Source organism: Nesoenas mayeri (assembly GCF_963082525.1).
Source record: "Nesoenas mayeri genome assembly, chromosome: 14".
In the NCBI taxonomy this organism is placed as follows: domain Eukaryota; kingdom Metazoa; phylum Chordata; class Aves; order Columbiformes; family Columbidae; genus Nesoenas; species Nesoenas mayeri.
The window spans coordinates 6,134,629-6,154,813 of record NC_137556.1 but is presented as its reverse complement, the minus strand read 5'-3'; the positions used below and the strand labels follow the sequence as shown (position 1 = coordinate 6,154,813).

The following is a 20,185-nucleotide window of genomic DNA, read 5'->3' as shown; positions in this document are numbered from 1 at the left end:
TTACAGCAGAGAGAATGAAGAGGGACAGATGCAGCTCCACGACACAGCCTTACCTGCTGCTTTTCAGTAATCACCCTATTTAGCTGGTTTTTTGGGGTTTTTTTCCCCGTCTCTTTTTTCACTATGAAGATTTATGGAGAGGAAGGTGCCCAGCTGCATCTGAACGCAATAAACCTCTTGTGGCTGGTGAAAACCAAAGAGCTATTCTTCCAGCTTGTTAGCAGTCAGGAAGATGGAAGGAAGTGGGAGGAATCCAAAGGGTGAGAAGTTTTAATGCCTCACTCGTCACTGCCGAACCCAGTGCTATTTATGGTGCAATTATCACTGCAGACAGACTCCTTTATCATCCAGCCAATATTCTGGGTAGAAATCCTATTGCAGCCCAGCCACTCCATATATCATTCGGTCACAGGCAATGGCCAGATGAAGAAGTTCACAACTGCCAGACACTGCTTGTCCGGGGCATCCCTGCCCACCCCATATTTGCTGTCCCAGAGGAGGCTGCCATCCTTCTGCCCTCCCAGCAGTGTCCAGAGCAGCGGGAGGAGGTGAGGATGGTATAGGGCTGTTCTGCACAGCAATGCCAATGAGGGCTTCCTACAGGAATCTGCTTCTCTTGGGGCACAAGAATGGTTTTTTTACTAGTTACATACAGCCAGCAACAAGTCTGCTGGACTGAGGGTGGTTCAGGGCAGCAGGGGAGGGACAAGGATTTGCAGAAAAGTGACAGGAGCTGGGTTTTGAACCCTCTGTGGTTTGATAAATGAGCCACAAGGCAGAAAAGAGGGAATCAAGTGCCTTACACCCTGGCCATGTCTCTGAATAGCAGGTTCCCTGGGTCTCCGCATACCCCCATAGCTCTGGTGCACCCTCCTCACCTCCTGCCTGGAGCCATTGCCCCAGCCAGCGCTGCAAGCATCATCCTCCAGGAGACATCTTGGGTGGGCAGTGCAGCTCCGAAGACTGAAATTTGGATTTTTTTCTCTTCTTTCTCATCCAAAAATTCTTTTTTCTCTAGGGAGGAAACTGCATTTTTCTCCTTATTTCGTGTGGAAGTCCCTCCCGAAATTTGGCTGTGCTTCTCCATGAGGCAAAAGGGTCTTGGGCCAAATTTCCACACAGCCCACTCCTCTGGCTCGTTTGGTATGAGAGCAGAGCAGACTGGCTCATGCACAGCACCAGTGAAGCCAGGTTTTCTCTTGAATACTTATCTGGAAAAAGATTGTGGTGTAGATTCTCTGGTCTCTAATAAGGCATGAGCACCACCTTCTCCCCATTGGCAGATGTAATTCTCTTTTCTTCTTCTCCTCTCTTCTCTTCTTCTCTTATGTTTCATTGCCTATTTTCACAGACCTTGTCAGGACCTCAATATATCTGGAAGCTTCTTCCCCTGTGTCAAATGTGGGTGGTACTGGGCAGCTGCTAGTGGGAACCAGCAAGGACGCACGCAAGGTTGCTGAGTCACAAAGCCTAATTTTCCTGGAGAATCAGACTAAACTCCCACCCACATCGCTGTTTCCACTGCCAGGGCAGAGCTGAGATGCGCCCTGGTCTCCACTCCACCATCTCCCCTTTATCTTTCATTGCACAAAGCTGGGCTGCATTTATTAAGGGATGAGCGCCTTAATACTTGCAAGAAGTGGAATTCTTGAGGCAGATAAGCTAAATAACCATTGCTCATGCTGCCTGCTTACCTTCTAATTGTCACTGACACCTGTCTTTTCACGTTCCTAGAGCTTGAAAAGGGAGGAACAGATCTAGGCAATGTAATTTAATACCACAAACATACTGGCTTAATTGCAATCCCCATAAGCCAGCCACACAAAACTCTAAACAAATTCGACTAATTTATTTCAATTTGCACAAGCCCCCCTCTCAAACTGTAATTAATGGAGGAAAACAATTAAGGTAAACACAGCACAGCTGATAGAGCTATCCTTGCTAAAAGTCACATTTTATTTTAATAATGCTGTATTTATATAAGTTACACGCTTTTAAGACGTTTCTCATTTCCTCAATGTTTAATCGGTCCTGTAAATATTTTGCCTGGGCTGAAACAGTTTTGTGAAACCAGAAAACAACAGGGAGAAATCAACTGTCGTGAGACTGGGGACAGTCACACACTGCGTGGGATTAATTCTTCCTCCAGGTGCTTCCTAGGGGCTGAAAGCTAGTCCTGGATCAGGCAGTGTGGGAGAGCTGGGAGGCAGCCCTGTGCAGCTGCCCCAAATCCAGGGCTCCCCAGCTGCAGCTTGGCAGCATCATTGGTGTGATGGGCCCAAATGGGTTTTATAAAGCCCATAGGAAGAGTCCATCACAGTAAATCTGTTTCCTAAAGGTCTAAATGACCCCTGGTCACACTGAGACAGCTCTACCTGTTGGATCTTCCAAGGTTTCCTGCTCCTACTTGAATCAGTGTTTGGCTTTGCACGGCGCCTCTGCACAGCACAACTTGGGGACGTGCTAGTGAGGGACCCCCAAAATGCTACTTGATCTCTGCTCTGGGTTGTCTTCAGTGCATGTCTGCAATCACCCTGCTCTGCTCTGTACAGGACAGAGACTGATTTCACACCAGGTACAGCCTCGCCAGAAGAAGCAATGGGCCGTTTCTTCAAGGAGATGGGCAGGTCCTACTTGAAAGCTCCAGCAGTGGCTTTGAGTTGTTTTCTTCATCACTTGTCATTTTCCATCTTTGAATACATCCTGTGGGTGAGTTTTCTTGAAAGAGATGGCACATCTGTCTTCATTGCTTTCTTTTTTTTTTTTTTTAAAAAAAAAAAAGCAGGAACAATGCAACCTATTCTTCATTACACCAGCTGGTATTGCTAAAGGATGGAAAACAATTAGGTGCTGGTTTTCTTCCTTTTCTTCCCACCTTCATTAACCTTAATATGTACTGTACTCTTCTTCCAGTGTGAGTGCAGTCTTGCTAGAGAGGAAGATTTCAGCTCAAACAATCTCATGTTGATTTTCCACTATCTCAAGTACCAGCTGGTCTAATTAATTTGGAAATGCACCATTTGTTAAAGAAAGACGAGGTGCTGTCTGACACCTGTTTTATTAATTACTTGCCTCTTTAGATAATTGCTTGCCCACACTATTAGGTGAGGGAAGTTGTCACCTATGTCTCAAGCTGAAGGTGCTGAATAGGAGGGGAGGAAATGGTGCTGTTGACAAGGAGGTCAGGAAAGCTGGAGAATGCGTTTTGGGATGATGGGAGAAATGCCAGTGCTGGTTTACACCTGCCCAGAGATGTGAAACACAGGTGCAGGATACATCTCAGTATCCACAGAGGTGAGGGCTGGATGCAGGGGGGAAGAGGGACCCATTTGGAGAGTGGTCCCCTGACTACCAGGGACTTTGTCGGGTGACCCTGGACAACATGTTGCCTCTTCCCGCCCCCAGTTCCTGCCTGTAAAATCCAGAGAAAGATAGAGAAGTTTGTTTGAAAAGCTCTGATGACAAGGGTTACACAAAGGCCAGAAATCATTACTGAGTACTGTTGGGATGTGCAGGGGAGGAGCTCACACAGAGATGGAAAAACACAGGGAGAAAACAAACCTGAGCAGCACAAAGCACAGTGGTGCCGAAGGTCCAGAGCTCCTGTGCGGTGTGGCTGGGCAGCTCGTCTCTCCTTGAACCCGAGTGCCTTCGAAAGCCTATACGAAGATGGACCACCTCCCCATGGATGTGGCTGCTGACCTGGGGGTGAAGCTGCCACGTGTGCTGCCATGGAACCTGGGGCAGAGAGGCTGAAGGTCCCTGGAGCTGCCAGCTTCAGCTGTGCCAGGCAGGACCAGATCTGGCCTCTCCACAGGCTCATGGTGGAAGATGTATAGCAGGAGCCCTCAGAGATGGGGAAGGAGCCCCTCCCGGCCACCCTGATTCCTCTGTGCCCCCACAGACAGAGTCAGGCCATAGCAGCCTGGCTCCAAAAAGCTGCCAAAAGGGATCTTGAAGGGAAGTGCATCTCAGGAGAGGATGGTTTGATGGGAGCCAGTGATGAGCCCAACATCTGTCTCACAGTCCCACCTGATGGTGGGGATGCTGGGGTTCCCTTGCCCAAGTAGACATTTGGGGCAGGGTTGGGAAAGTGGCAGTGTGGATGTGACCAGGTCCCTCTGAGCTGCCCCTATCCAGATCCCAGCTACTTAGTAAAGAAACTCATTGTCCCAGTGGGGCTGTGAGATGCCATGTCTGCTTTTGCAAAGGGTCATGGGACACCATTATGTCCCAGCTGTGTGCTGGGACAAGAAGTTGCCTCATCTCCCACCTCTGAGCTGAGGCCATGACCAGCAGAGTGGCCAGAGGAGGATGAGGACACTCCCCAACTGCTCCAGTCCCAAGAGGGCAAACAAGACCTCTCTGGTCAGAGTGGAGAAAGGATCTCCCAGGACAGACCCCGCGTACCTTGGGAAGAGGACGACATCACAAGTGATGCACTGGACCAGTCTCCGTCTTCACTTCTGTGCTGATGGATTGCTCACGGCAGTCCAGCCCTACTTGCTGTGAAGGGCCAGGGCTGAGAGTGGGGCTGCTTTTGGGGCTAGGGGTGAGAAAATCACGGCCAAGGCTCTGGCAGCAGCTCATGCTGCACGTTTCTCCGCTGTGCCTTCCTCCTCACCCACACTCAGCCTCTTCCTGACATCTAGTGGGAGCAGGGGAACATGGCAAAGGGATGCAGTGCCAGCTGCAGACTCACAGACATACAGACACACGTTATCTTTCTTCTACCATTGTTCCAGGTTCCAGGTGTGGTGCCAACCAGAGATGGGCAGAGGAAGTTCCCTTCCTGCCCTGGGTTTTGGATGGCACATTTGGGAAGTAGAAGAAAGAGGTGAGGCAGGAGCAAGAGACAGGTGAGAGCTGTCCCAGCAGGACATCCCTGTGCTTGGGGTTGAAGACCATCCCCTCTGCATCCAAGGACACTCCCTCATTTTAGACTCCGCACATGTCTCTCTCGATCATCACTCATCTCTCATGTCAGCTGCCAAAAACAAACCTGCTCCTGGCTTGCAGTCCTCTGCCCACAGTTGCAAAGGTGGGACAGAAACAGTTGTTCTTCACAGCATCTGAGGGACAGACACCCTCCAGGGTTATCCCGCTCCAGTCAGCATCCCTACCATACTAGTCTCCTGGGTCCCATCCTTCCCCAAAGCCTTTAGCTGCAGTGATGGGCAGGAGCTAATTCCTCCTGCCTTATTTCACACACTTGCTTTCTGTGAGCAAAGCCACCTTATTTTTTTTCCCTTATTGCCACTTTTGCTGGACTACGTTCACCACGTCTATCTAACTTGCTATCTGAAGGCCAGGGTGCCACCTCTTCACACATCCTCATCTTCCCTCCTCATACCCAAGCACTTCCATCAATGAGCTGCTAAAAGTCAAGCACCAGCAACAAAACAACAACAAAAAGGTCTTTATTTCAATGACCAGAAGATAATTTAATTCAAAGAGCACAGATACTAATACAATCCCCAAAGGCATTCCAAGCAAATGGGACTGATTTGGGAGTCCTTTCCCAAAGCAGCCAGGCAGCTGTTGCTCTGGTCCCCAGCTCTCCCCCACTGTGGCCATGGGGCAGAGCCACATCTCTCCCCTACATCTCCCCATGCCACCCCCTCCCTGGAGGGACCTGCAGTGGCCCAGGGAGCTCCCACACCTGGAGAACTGGCAACCTGGGGTGCAGGTGAGGGCCTAGGAGTGGCGTGGAGGTGTCATTGAGAGAGCTCGCATTGACCTTGTGGCAAAGAAAGGCACTTCCCAAATTTCAGCGCCACCAGCACACACCCACCATGGGACCACGAGGCATCCCTCCATCACCTGCCCCTGCCCACCCTGATCAGACATCCTGAGGACGTAGCCCCTTGGGGGAGTTATGGTGCCCCACAGACAGCAGCAAAGTGGGGGAGGATGTGGGTCAAAGGCAGAGGAGCAAATCCAGCTTTGAGCTGTCCCCAGCCACCCTGTGCTCACTCTGGTCCCTGGGAGCAAACCCCCAAAGTCCCCAGCCTCCCCTGACTGTCGCTCCAGGGAGGCACTTTGCCGAGAGGAGGGACCGAAACCTCTCACTCCTGGGGAGAGCAGGACAGGGAAAGGCGGTGGCCCTGGGCAGGGACCTCTCCAGAGCTGTGTCCAGAGCCCCCTGCCCCAGGCTCAGCCCAGCAACACATGCAAGAAGGAGCATTGCAGCCCCGGCCTGATTTTCTCTCCCCGCCACACATCCAACAGCCCCTATATGTGTGGCAGAGCCTTTGGGAAAAGCATGGATAAAATTCTGGAAGCAATGTTAATCCAACAACTAAGTGGATGTCACTCCTAAAATTTAACTCAAAGCCACTGAAATTATGGATGAGAGACAAAAAAATCCAAATGTTCAGGTTTTCCATGGAGGAAAGCCTGGTCTGTCCAGGGGGATGCTCGTTTCCCTATATCTAGAGACAAGCAGCTGCCAGGCACTTACAGGTAGGCACTTGCTCCCCAACATCGGCTCACAGCCTCCGTCACCGGTCCTACCTCCTCCCCTGAGGTTTGGCTCCCTGTGACTTCATCCTGTGCTTTTTGGGGGGATCCTGAACTGTTCTGTGTCTGAGGTGCAAAGATCTGACATCAGCTCAGATCCTGATTTTCTCCTGAGGATGCAGCAAGTTCACAAGAAACACTGAATATGGGAAAATTGCACTAGTCAAGGGGCAGAAAGTCTCACAAAACCACTCGTAGGCTTAACCCCCTCACGCCATCAGCTCCTTCCAGCCCCCAGATCTGATCATGCAACCTGAACCTGGCCAGGCTTGGGAGCAGAAGACTTTTTGTGTGTGAGGAAAGTACCAATGCTGCCAAATTCCCTGCTTCCCACAGCATTTCATGGCAGCAGAGCAGCCAGCAGCCTCCAGCACGGGGAAGCTGCTGGCGAGTTTGGCACTGCACACATGGCACAGCACCAAGTAGAGCGGTGGGAAAGGAGACATCCAGACCCGGGAGCACTTGGAGAGCAGCATCTCCTTGCTGCGTGGCCATGGAGGTGGTTAGGAGCAGGGCCGTGAGTTTCAGATTAATTTAACCTTTCTTCTTGTTGGAATAGGCATCAGCTCCTGAGGTTGGGGGAAGCCACCAGGACCTCTCTGCCTCCCAGTGCCACATTCCCAAGCATGAAAATCTGCTGCACAGAGCAGGACCATCTACCAAAAACCCTAAGTTGTCCTTCAAAAAGGAAGAGACAATATTTGCACTTGATCCACTGCCCTAAGGAGAATCCTCCTTAGCACCGAACCAGTTCAGCAAGTGATTTTGGTTCCTGAGACACAACCCAGCTTTCCATCCCAGTCCCCGCTTTGGTGGCACAGCACAGCACAGCCACATCACCGAGCAGCTCCCGGAGATGGTGCGGATGGTGTGGTGTCACTGCCGGTGCAGCACTGGCCCCATTGAGTCAGGCAGAGGGTGCCCAGCTCATCGCTGAGGCCACTTTTGGTGAGGCTCAAACCACACGCAAAACCATGAGGCAACACACAGAGAAACCCAAGGCGTTGTGGGGTCTCCCCTGCAGAGAGCACGGGGGCTGGGGGGCTCAGACACGACCCCGGGGGTTGTACTCGAGCAGTGGGTGGCCGGGGGGCGGCTGCTGCAGCAGGGAGGTGAGGATGCGCTGCAGCTGGGTGAGGCGGGCACGCAGGGACGTGCTGGAGAAGAGGTTCAGCTGGTAGGACGGGTCAAGGGGCAGGATGGAGATGAGCCACCAGCACCAAGTCGGGCCATCTGGCAAAGCCTGGATGGGACAAAGGGAGAGATCCTCATGTCAGGAGCTGCAAGGGGAACACGTGGCCTTTGGGCAGCATCGCTGATGGGAAACTTTTGCTTTTGTCAGGATGGCAATGCCAGCTCTGGCTAAGGTGTTCCTCTGAACAGCGCTTATGTCTGTCCAGGCTCAAAATTACTGGATAAACTATGTTAATTTTCAGACAAACATTCCCCAGAGAGTCTCCAGATACAGATTTAACCAGGAAAAGTCTATACAAAAGACACAAAGAAATATCTTGTGCATTTCCTTTTTTGTAAGGCATTGCTTTTTGTGAAAACCATCACTCAAAAGGTGAGGTGCAGGCCAGGCAGGCACAACCGCTGGGCACTGCTTTTGTAAATCAGCTTTTTTAAAACCTGAGCCAAACTAAGAGGGAAATGCTCAATTCAGCTGAAGAAGGATGAGTCATTTTGTAATTTTGAGCACAGCACGGATGCGACTGCTGCCCACGACAGCCTTAGCCTTGGACAAGCCAGCAAGAGCATATTTGTAACAATCCAGACAGGAAACACTTTCTTAAAAGAGTGAAAGCTAAATTTGGGGATTTTTTTTTTCTCTAGCATCTGATTTTGTTACAGCAATTTAATACGCAAACTGGGTCCTGCCTTCTTAGCTTCTCAGCCCTGGTCAGGTATGGCTGTCTTAAAGGAACAAAATAAGAAAGGAGACCACAGACTTGCCGAGCTGTGGTATTTGTTTCTTTGCCCATTTGTTTGTTTGTTTTTCTCAAGTGTTTTCAAATCCTGATAGTTCAGTTTCTTGGTTCCCATTCAGAAAAAGACTCTGGGAAAGCTTTTAAAACTCAGTGCTCAGTTTCCAAGAACAGTTTAAAAATTAAACATTAAATAGCTTTAACAAACAAGCCCTACCATCTCCCTCAGTGAGAGGTGACATAACTGGTAATTGGAGTGAAACACGGGGTTTGCTTTGCTCATCTTGGGGGTGGCCAAGCAGGGTGGTTAGTGCAGGAACGGTGCAGCTTCAGGGGCTCTCTTGGTACCTTTTCTATTCAGAGCATCCCTTCCCACAGGGCATTACCTGGATGTCCTCTTCCTTCTCCGGCAGTGGTCCATGCTGCATCAAAACATGCCTGGAGGCAAGGTCTCCATGCTCACAGAACCGCTGAGCCAAGCAGTAGGTACTTTCGTGCAGGCACTGCAGCTCCTGCAGCTCCTCCCCGGCCACCTGCATGGAAGGAAGAGGGATGCAGAAAGTGTTCATGGCAAAGCTCTGTCCCACCCCAAGCAAGGGCTTTTGCCTTGGCCCTGCCCCTTACCTTCTTGTCCTCCAGGTACTCGATGTCTGCAGTGTTGTAGCCGTCCCTGTGTCCGCGGCTCAGCACCCGGAACCGCCGCTGGCCAATGGTGTCCACCAAGGACCTCCCGTCCGCCAGCAGCTCGATCTGCCGGATCTCCAGCATGCAGCCATAGTCAGCAAAACTGGAGGGAGCCAGGGAGAGAAGAAAGGGGCTGAGCTGGGATACGGGTGGTGGGAGAGCTGCTTCTCCTGAAGGCACCATCTCCAAGGAGGAAAAGGCCCAGGAATGAGCTGGCTGGGAGGGGGCAAATTCAGAGATTCACTCAGCACTGTTGAGTTACCACTTGCTGCTAAGAGGGTGGGGAACAGTGAGCACACTGCCTGCACTCCCTTGGATTTGCCATATACTAAAATAACTGGTCCTTATACTGCCCTGATGTCTACTGGTCCTGAAGATACCATCCCTTGCAGAGACATCCTCCCAAAGCCCAGAAGATGTTATTTATCTCATTTCATTTGAACAGGACTAAAGCATGGTGCGGATATGTCATGTAAATACAGGTATTTCAGAGAGCACTTGGGTTAGGAGCCTGAACATTGAGCTCATCTGAGGTCTGGAGGTGCCACCAGGAACATAAGGATGGCCACACTGCACCAAAAAAAAAGCCCATTTACCCAATGTCCCCTCATAGCTTATTAAGGACAAAGTATGAGAAATACAGCAATTTTCAATTGCTCACTAAGAGGAGCTGTAGGTCACAGCCAGGGAACTACGCAGCTCAGAAATATCCTGAGCCAGAAGCTGTTCCCAGACAGCTTTAAGAGCCACTTTAAGTGGCTCTTTTAAGACAGCTTTAAGTGGTTTAAGAGCCACTGACACCTTACCCAGGAGCTCACCTTTTCCCGTCCTCATATATACACATGCCGAACCTCCTCGTGCCGGTCTCCTGGCACCGCCGGATCATGAGGCGGTAACGAGGTTCGAAGACATGCAGAGGGCAGGCAATTCCAGGGAAGGACATTGTGCATACAAAGATGGGGATGTTGTTGGTCAGGCTGAGGGATAGGAGAAGAGACCACTATGAAACCTCCCAGAGCAAATCCCATCCCAAGGGCAACGCATCAGCTGATCCTCTCAACCAGATTTGTCCTTTACCCCAGGAAGTGATGCTGCAGTGGGGAGCAACACCAAAGCTTCCACTTGGCTCACCAAGAGCCCAAGGACAGACTCTGCCCACAAAACAGCTCCTTGCAGAGATGCTTCCTTATCCCCAGGTACCCCATGGGGGATGTCTGCACCCACCCGGCACTGCTGTGACGTGGTCCTAAAAATGGGACGGCCATCAATTGAGCAGAACCAAGTCAGAACAATGGTATGTGGTATGGACAGTCCCCTCGGAGCACCTTCCAGCCCCCGTGCACACACACACACACCAGAGCAGGTCCCCGCTTACTTGGAGAGCTCTGCCATCTCTGCCTGGTGCAGGTCCCGGCGCTGGGCCAGCTGTGCAGGGAAGGTGGCCAGCATGATGTCCTGCAGCAGCACGGTGGGTCTGTAGCTTCCGTCCTTCAGGTACTGAAAGAAATTAGACCCAGAAATAGGTTGGAGAAGAGCAGCGGGGGAGCCCTGAGGCCCTGCCAGGCTCTAAATCACGCTCACTTTTATTGGACCTGAGGGTAATTTTAGATCAGAGAAAGTCAGGGATAAAACCTATTGAGGGATGTTGAACCATCTAACAGGATGGGATGTCACCTCCACTGAGACCTCCAGACGCTGCTCAGACCCAGGGTCCATCCAACACAGTGTCCTGTCTCTGACAGTGATGCAGCCCTTGTATGACAACCTAATTTCCCTCACGGTCTCATCCGAATTCCTTTTCATTAAAGATTAAATCAAATCTCCAGGCTAGCAGGTTTTCCATCCATTTCCATTTCTAAAAGTAATTAGCATTCACTTCTTTCTCTCTCTCTACCTCTCAGTCCTGTTTACAATCTCACTAAATCACTGTGGCATCTTGTGGAAATGAATCTCTTAGTCTTAATTATCAACTGTCTGGCTATTCCCACGTGAGTGGAGGTGACACCGCCGTGCCAGGGAGCTGCTAACATCAGAGCATCGCTCCTTCCCACCCCAGCTCTGGGCATGCTGCCAACAGTACCCAGCTGTCCCCTGGGCTCCATCCCGTGGGACACATGCCCTCACCTCTCTCAGGCTCTGTTTGCAGAGGGGACAGTTGGGCCGGTGGTCCAGGCAGCGTTCGAGGCACTCCTTGCAGAAGGTGTGTCCACACGGCGTTGTCACCGGCTCGAAGAACATCCTGCAAAGGGACTAAAGTTAACAGACCGCAGAGAGCAACATGGGGGAAGGAGTGCAGGTGACCTCAGCTGAGAGAGACTTCACAGAGCCTCTGTCCACAGGGCTGGGTGCCCTCAAACTGCTGTTCCCTAGGCCTGGCACAGCACCCTGCTTTGGAAACCCCAGCTGACCTCAGCCCCATGGTGCAGGGGGTCCCGCAAAGCCCTTGGGGACTTGCAGAGGCCCAGGCTGGTGCTGCAAGGGTCAAGCAGGTTAGGGTGGACAAAGCCATGGATGCAGCTTCTGGTTATCCCCAGCCTTGTACCTGCATCTTCCTTTAATCACCTTGATGAGAGCAAGAGATTTTGCTTCCAGCAGGAATAAGACATTTCCTACATTCCTTCCTACCATTTCAAGAGAAATCTGCTGCCTTCACCAGCCTTCTGCACTGAAGACAATGATGCTGCAGGGATGCGATGTCATGGGAAGTTATCTCACAGTGTGTCTTCCAAGCCCTAGTAGTCCATGGCTATGAAACTTGCCTTCACTAAAGCTGCATTGGCTAAGGTTTGTTCATTACTCCTATTCGTTATATATAAATGTTCCTAACTGACTTATTCCTTTAATTAGAAGTCTGGCCTCAGACTATTGGACTTTCACAATGATGTAAGATGAGAACTGCCCCAGGCCAGAGCACTGCTCCCCATCCCTGTGGGGTCCCCGTGGAGCCCATCAGTACACACATGGCACTTCTTGGTCCTGGCAGGGCTGCGGTTCCTCAGACACACAAAAAGCAGTGACAGGAAAGTGCCTCCTTCTCCTCTGCTCCAAAAGCAGAGCTGGCAGCAAGCACTCAGATTGCTCACAGGTAGCTCCCGGATCAGAAACGAAATGAAGGTGTTGGGAAAGCCCTGCTCAGCACGGAGCCCTGACTCCTCCGGAACACTATGTTTCCCTGCTCTCAGAAGAGACTTAAATTCACCTAATTCAGATCAGATGCAGCCTTGACCTCTCTTTCTCCCCTGTGTCATTCTCCCAGGCCATGCCCAGACCTGGAGAAAGCTGCTGTGACAGACCTTGACCGTCTTGCATGTCCACTGGTGCAACATCCAGCCCTCTGCCAGCAGCCACTTGCACAACTGCTCGAGGTCCTGAGACACACCAGAAAAAACGGCCTGGTTTCTGCCTGTCCTCTGGCAGCACCCAGCCCTTCCCCAGCCCTGAGTCAGCAGATGGACATGTGCACTACCCTGTTCCCTTTTCCACCTCCAGCAGGCACAGAGCTCAGAAATGCTCCCCTCTGGATTTGCAATATCCCCATCACAGATGGCATTTACGTGGGGCAACACCTTCATGTTCCAGCCTGCAGTTACAAAGGGCAACCACTGCCTTCAGTCTTTGACCCTGCTGAACATCCCCACCTCAACACGGATGGCCCAAGTGATAGAGACCGAACGATGCTGCGCCCTGAGACAAGGTGATTTGAGCTCTTACAGCCTGGCAGGGCAAAGCATGCCCCTATCTTCTCTTATCTCTACTAAAACCTGTGTTTCAGCAGTACTGGGGACTGAGTGTGCAATTAAGATGTGAAGAAAGATCCACACCAGGAAAGAAAACCCAGCAGGTGCTAACTCTTCATCCTAAAAGCTCTCCTGCCAGAGAACTCACCGTATGCAGAGGGAGCACTCCAAGTCAGATATGCTCAGCAGCTCCCAAAGGGATGGCTGGGTATCCTTTGCTGCTGCTGTTTCCTCTTCGTTATCTAGTGGCAAAAAAGAAGGAAAGAGAAGAAGATGCCCCATTTCAATGCCGAAAATTAATCTTTGCTTTCTGACCATATTCTGAGGTGTAAGTCGTTAATTGCTATGCAAAGTGCTTTGAAGGTTAAAACAAAACTGCTAGAAAATGTGACATAAACCCCCTCTATTAACCCACCCATGTTCATCCATTGCTTTTCCACCTGTGGGTCTCATGGTATTTGGTAGAGGAAGGTGGTATCTCCCTACCTCCTTTTGCAGGCAGGGAAACTGAGGCACCGAGAGGTGAAGTGGCCTAAGAAGCTCCCAGATGGAGGTCTCTGGAGACCTACCACAAGGCGTCATCACTGCTTTATGAAACCCATATACATAGCATTAATTGAATTAATGTCAATGGAGGTGTCACTGCCCCCAACACATGACACACTGTGTCCCTCACAAGGGAATTTAAGTTCTGATCTAAAACCCATGGGAACCAAAGGAAGCCTCTCTCTGGCTCCACACAGGGAACAAACCATGTCTGGCTTTAGCAAGAACTTTTCACCAAGCTAGACCCGAAGGTTTGGTGTAAGTTCACCAGCTCAACACAGGAAGATCAGATCCTCCTCACAGGCGTGAGAATCAGCGAATGTGCTGGTCAGAGCTGCCCCTGGGATGTCTGCTCCCTGAGCTGGCACACAATGCCACCAACACCAAGTTTTCAGTGCCAAAATGGATTTTAAGCAAGTATTTTGCATGAGATGAGATTTTGGTAGATGCTCACCTACCAACCACCGGTCCTGCCTCTCTGCTGAAGTGTCTTGTTCCTGCTGTCGTCCTGGCTGGGAAAGGGTGGCTGTCCCCTGGCCATGCTCAGCATCCCCTCTGCCATCCGCTGGCTCTCCCTCCTGATCCTAGACACAGCAAAGACAAAATTGAGAACAAAACCTCTTCTCTGTTTGAATACACAGCCTCATTCACCTCACCGAGCCCAACGGCACCAGGAGGTTTCCTGGTGCGTTGCTGTGTATTAACATCTTGCATCTGCGGGACAGCAGGAACACGTGGCCTTCACAGACATCCCGGCCCATCTCATGCTTAAAACGTTGGTTTACTCTGTCCAGATGTACCACCTGATATTTGGGTGTATCTAAGCCCATATTTTCTGATTTCCTCCTCTCCCTAAACCTTTCAAAGGCAAAGAGCAAAAGATGACCTTTCCTTAATAGCTGCTAATGGTCTGAATTGTTCTCAAATGTCATTTTTGGACGAAAAAAAAATTAAAACCTACTTTTTTATTTTCTCTGAATATAGCGTGACTTGGTTGTTTTAAACCCTATCAGAGTCTAAAACCTCACCAGAAGTATTGCAGAATAAACCTAGGAAATGAATGGAGGCAGAAGGAGCGTCCTCTCTTTCCCCAGTCTCCACAGCATCAGCTCCGATGGTGTCTTTGCTCTCCCGCCCTCCACTCCTTGCACCTTCTCTTCCCAGCACACAACCATGAGCACATGGCTATGGTCCTGCACAACCTCCCCTTATCACACCTCCTTTCCCCTCATTGGAAAACCCCAATTTGGGATGTCCCACAGGGACAGTAAATCCCACCGCAGCCTCGGATCTTTGCAGGCTCTCTTACCTGAACTTGTGGGGAGGAGGATGGGAACACAGGGCTCCCTCCATCAACCTGGGGACCAGTCGAGCCCTGGTGAGCAACATCTGGGTGTGCAGCAGCCGTGCATGGCTGAGGAGCATCCTCTACAAGGATCTGCAAGGAGAAAACAGGGCTCAGGTGGTGTGGGGAGAAGGAAGCAGGGAGGTGGGTAGGCTGACAGGCTCTCCCTTTCCCCAAAGCAGCCTCATGCTCCCTGCATGGCACATCAGGGTTACATGTTTCAGCGCTGGCTGAGCTCTCTAGCAAACAAATACCAGCACGTAAGGAAGAAAGCAGCATGAGCTAGCAAACAAAATTGTGTGTTTTAAGGGCTGGGACCCATGTTCCCTACCACCCATGAAGAGCAGGAAGGGAGTGAGCTGTGGAGGGTACAAGGTCATTCCCCATTCCCCCACCCTTACCCTCCTGGAGGGCAAGTGTCCATTCATGGCATGAAGTCCCCATGCTGAGGACACTGCTGGAGGCCCCACCATTGTGAGTGATTTTGGTACACAGGTGAGTGCTGATGTGAAATCACCTACAGAAAAGACATTGACTCTCCAGTGGCAGCTTTCAGCTGGTTGCTTTGCCTTGGGTGACTACTGATGCTGCCTCAAAGCCCACCTCATGCCATGTCCGCATCTAAACTCTGCAAAACCTCAGACTTGAAGACATGGACTGAGGAAGTGGAGATTTGTTCATGGGTGAACCTGCATTGGAGCGATGGGAAGGCTCTTAGACCACAACCTGACTTCACTTGATCGTGCTGTCCAGAGCAGCACAATCGTGATGGACACAAGTCTTTCAGAGGACAAAAGCATCTCCCTGTGTGATGCAAGCACATGAGTCTCCACCATGGTACATCCCACGCACCTTCTCCATCTCTCTCTGAGCAGGATGGAAATGGGGACTGAGTGTCAGGCAGTGTTCCCATGCCATCAGGGCTTCAGCTCTCTGTCCCATCTTCAGAAGCACCTTCCCTTTCCTGAAAAAGCCCTGCAGAGTAGAAAAACCTGTGGTGACTATGAGACAGTGACCAGCTGAGTATGTGTCCCTTCAGCTCCCATGCAAGCCCCAAGGGAAACTGACTGCAGCCTCCCATCCCAGGCCAAAGCATCCAGACATGTCATTTCTTCCATGCTCAGACCTGCCTAAAAAAGACAGGTCCACCCAGAGCCATAAAACAGGACTCTCCCAAAATGCAGCAGTTGCAAAAGCCAAGCAAACAAACCCTACAGAGACCTAGAGAAGGTGTCAAGGGCTTCTGCCTTTGAAGTTGAAAAACTCTTGCCAATGAGTGCTTTGCAAAGCAGAAAGCAAGCTCCAGGGTTGATTTCACTAAGGGCAGCTCAGCCTCTGGCCAACAATTCCCCGAGCCCTCAGCTGCCATCCCACACACCAGCACGGCTCCATGTGAGCAAGGAGGGATGTGGTGCCAGAGCTCTCCTGTTCCTGCAACGCAGTGCTTGCAGCCTGGATTTGCAACTTAATGGGTTTCGCAAGTGTATTTCTGAGCAGGACGAATCCAGCAGTTAGGAGAATTCAGGAAAGGGGGAAACTGCTCCCATAGAGTAAGATTTGGCTCCAAGCACAGCCAGTCGATGGGCCATCCCCTCTGCTCACCTCATGCTCTCCAGGCTCAGCCTTGCACACAGCATCCAGGTCCTCCAGCGCCCACTGGTGCTGTCCCAGTGCTGCGAATGCCTCTGCCCGGCACAGCCGCAGGGAGCTGGCGTCTGGGGCTGCAAAGAGAAAGGCCTTCACTTATGTGATGAGTCCATGGTGAGACAGTAGGGCTGGATAGGGCCAGGGAGATGCCACTGCAGTGGAATAGCCTATGTGCTGCTGCCTTGTGCTGAGCACAGCCAGATTCTGTGCTTCTCTTGGGCAGGAGTCACTGGCCTCATAAGTCTCTGCAAGGAAGCTATTTCCTCTAAATATCTAGTTTTAAACTCTTAGAGGCTCTTGCCTTTGTTTTTCCCCATCTCGTCTGCAATGGCCTCAGCCAAGGGGCTCCACCACTGCCTTGAGGCTCAGCCACGCTGGGATCTGGGCTCTCATCCATCCTTTTGGGATGCAGCAAAAAGGCTGTACCATACACATATTTCCTAAGGGGGCTCTTGCCACAGGAGGCTCCGCAATGTGATTCATCCAGCAGAGCCACAATAACATGTTACCAAACAAGCCTGCAGCTGCAGAGACCTGCAGTCCCAAAACACCAGGGAGCCTCCTGGACCCACCTCACTGCCACCGCTCTCCCAAGGCAGAGGAGGAGCCAGGGGGGGTGCAAGAAGCTGCCCCCATCACGAGACCCAGGGTTTTCAAGTATGAGGGAAGGTTGAAATTTCCCAAAGTGGAGGAAGGGAACTGAGCATCCAGTTCCTCATCAGCGGGATGTCACTGATGGGATCTCTGTGGTGGGGGAGACACTGTTCCCTCAGATGCTGCTGGCCGTGACATCTCAAGCATCATGGTGCTGGGTGCCCCGCACGCTCCTGCCTGCTCCTAAATAACAGGCAGTGAGATCCTCTTCTCCCCTGCCTCAGAGAAACCCTGTAAATACTCTCCTTTCTACCAGCACTGACAGCAGGGGAATTGGGGTAGGGGCTGTCAGGAAGCATGAATGAACAGCACCCAAAAGCCCACACAGTGAGGCTCATGGAGTAACCAGGTGTGGTAATGTTTGCGGGTTTGAACCGTGGATGATTCCCAGATCCACCCCGTTATATCACAGCTTGCCGCGGAGGTGACCTACATCCACCACGCTGCCGGCTTTCCAGCTAAGGCAACGGGTCCATGCACCCAGCCCTGTGTCCCGCCCCCAGTGCTGAGCATCACCAACAGGATGCTGGCTCTGAGGCCAAACCTGCAGCTCCCTTGGAGCTTATTTTACAATGTTAGTAGGAACCTTAGGGCTCAAATTGGTAAATGTGGGAACTGGTCCATATCCCATCCTGCAAGCATGCATCCAGAGATGAAATATTCCAGCCCCTAACAACACATAGAGATGGACAAATGGGTACAAAGTCTAGAGGCTTATTTTCCATGTGGGCAAACCCATTCGAACGACTGCACAGGCTCGCAATAAAGCAACCGATTTGGTGAAAACAAGATGTGTAAAATGGGGCTATGAATTAATTCTCGATTTCTCCTCTGCTGCAGCTATTTTTGATCTATGATATCATTAGACACTGGGGACATAAGCCAGCTGGCGGCCCCGGCGGCTGATGAGTGACTGATAGCGCTCCCCAGCCTCCTGGCTCCAGGCATGTTGAGAGGCCTCCTGTGTTACGCCTTCCAGTGCCTTTTTTTGTTTCTTTTGTTCACTTAGGAAAACAGAAGATAAGAAGTTGACAATTCATTTTCTGCCAAGCAAAGAGAGCTGCTTAGTGGGCTGGGCTGAATGGGGCACTGCAAACTGGCCCACAATGCGATGTTGAACCACAAAAAAAAAAATCCCAAACGTTCTCATGGGTAAACACATAGTGGCTATGTTTGAAAGTGAAGGGAGACCCGTAAGAAGTTGAGCACCCTGAAAGTGTTCTGCAGGCTGCCGGAGCTGGAAAACACATCCTGAAAGCATCACCCACGTGGCTGAGCCTGAGCAGCACTAGCAAGTGCATGTGTATGGGAGCTGCACCTGGGATTGCAATCTCCTCATTTGTTGCCCTAAGCTGGACTTCCCCTGTCCTTTGGGGAATGGAGCGTGCAGGAAAGACCGAGGACAGAGCTGCTTTTCCTCTTTATACTCACAGAGGCTTTTTGAAAAGAGATAGATAATTGTATAACCCAATCAGACAAAAGCCTGGCAGTAAGGAAAGCAGTACTAGAGAACCGTGTACATGCATTTGCATTGAAGGACGGGTGAGCAGGGTATGCGACTGTTGCCTCGGGAAGTTGCATAAAGGGACCCGCTTCCTACCGCCAGCACCAGGATGGGCCAGCCCACTCAGCCCTTTGGTTCTAGGCGTGTCCTGAACCTCTGGCACTTTTCTCACAGCAGGTGATGAATAAGTGTCTGCGCCGCGGGAGGAGAGCTGACTGCTGTCATAGAAACGCCGCTGGAGAAAGGACCTTCTGACTCCACTGTCCCAACCCCCTGCTCCAGACACATTGTATAACCCCTTTTATTTAAGCATTAATTTTCAAGAAATCCACTTACAGCCTCACCCCTGGGCTTGATCCTGACTCTGCAGACAAATGTTTTGCCAGAGCGGGTTGCACACCCTGCTCTGTGCTGTGGGGCTGCTGCAGGAGCCCGGCCAAGGCTGCATTCTCGCCAGGCTCTGGGTGCAAGGTCACATCTGTCCACGACTGGAAAAGTCCCAACCACTTTACATAATGGCCACCCCCGGGCAAGTCTCTTCCTCCGACTATGAAATATTGCTGGGTGGTAAGATGCAAGAAACTGTTTGCGGGTCTTTCCTCTCCAGCGTCTTGCTAACGCCAGAAGCATGTGGCCGATGGGGCACAGGCCATGTGCCCTGCCCTGCCCATGGCCCTGGCAGCTTGGATGAGCAGTGGGGCTTGCCTAGCCACCCACTCCCTCACATCATCCTAGGACACCTGCAGCCATGGGAGACATGCCCAGCAGCTGGGTGCCCCCTCCCCAACCCCACCAGCCTTTCCAACACTACCAGTTTCCAAGTTATCCCAGCTCTGGGCTGTGCAAGCTTGGAGGGCACTGTGGTGCTGGGACAAAGTGACCTCCATTGGTACCGCCCTCCCCAGCAGCACATCCCCTTCTCAGCTGCAGGACTGGCCCCTCGCACCCAGCATCCTCACCCCTTGGGCCCGGCGGTGCTTACCCAATTCGACCCCTTTCTGAGCCATCCTCAGCGCTTCCTCTGCATCCCCACGGGTGAGACGGTCCCGGACATGTGCCGCCAGCCAGGCCAGCCGGATCTCCCGCTCCACGCATTTCTCCAGGAGGCCGCAGAGCACCACGTTGCACCTCGCCGTCCCAACGCCCAGCAGCTTCAACCTCTCCTGGCACAGCGGGCAGCGGGGGGGCAGGGTCCCCCCAAGGCATGGCTTGCAGAAAGAGTGACCGCAGGACACGGTCACCGGCTTCCAGAGAAGGAGGAGGCAGGAGGGGCAGCGCAACATGTCCAAGTCCCCGCTCCCGGGCCCGAGGGGTTGCCGGGAGAGGCTCTCCCCCCGGGGTGGGGAGGACGGGCTGGGGGGCCCGCGGCTCATGGCAGCAGTTGCAGCCGACGAGGGGAGCTGCCCCTAGGGCTGGTGGTGTCCGCACACTCCGGCCACCGCCGGGTCCCCGCGCATTGACCCGCTCCGCTCCGCCCGGCTCAGCCCATCATCTCCGCCCCTCCCGGCACAGCCCGGCCCGGCGCAGGGCTGCGCCTCCCGGCACGTCCCGTTCCGTCCCGCCTGGGCAAGACCCCCCCGAGCCGAACCGGCGGGAGCCGCCGGTGGCGGAGCTGCCG

At 52.1% G+C, this 20,185-nt stretch overlaps 1 protein-coding gene across 1 annotated transcript; it reads right to left on the bottom strand.

The window, feature by feature from the left end:
• Positions 1 to 7,567: 7,567 nt before the first annotated feature.
• LOC308045759 (LON peptidase N-terminal domain and RING finger protein 1-like) lies at positions 7,568 to 19,940 on the bottom strand (the record flags this gene model as incomplete). The annotated part of the gene is made up of 12 exons (XM_080353251.1): positions 7,568 to 7,765; positions 8,837 to 8,983; positions 9,075 to 9,237; positions 9,953 to 10,111; positions 10,510 to 10,631; positions 11,259 to 11,373; positions 13,020 to 13,113; positions 13,872 to 14,001; positions 14,727 to 14,855; positions 15,615 to 15,737; positions 16,365 to 16,483; positions 19,550 to 19,940. 12 exons carry the CDS (start codon positions 19,938 to 19,940, stop codon positions 7,568 to 7,570), a joined length of 1,890 nt encoding a protein of 629 aa, XP_080209377.1.
• Between the last annotated feature and the right edge of the window lie 245 nt (positions 19,941 to 20,185).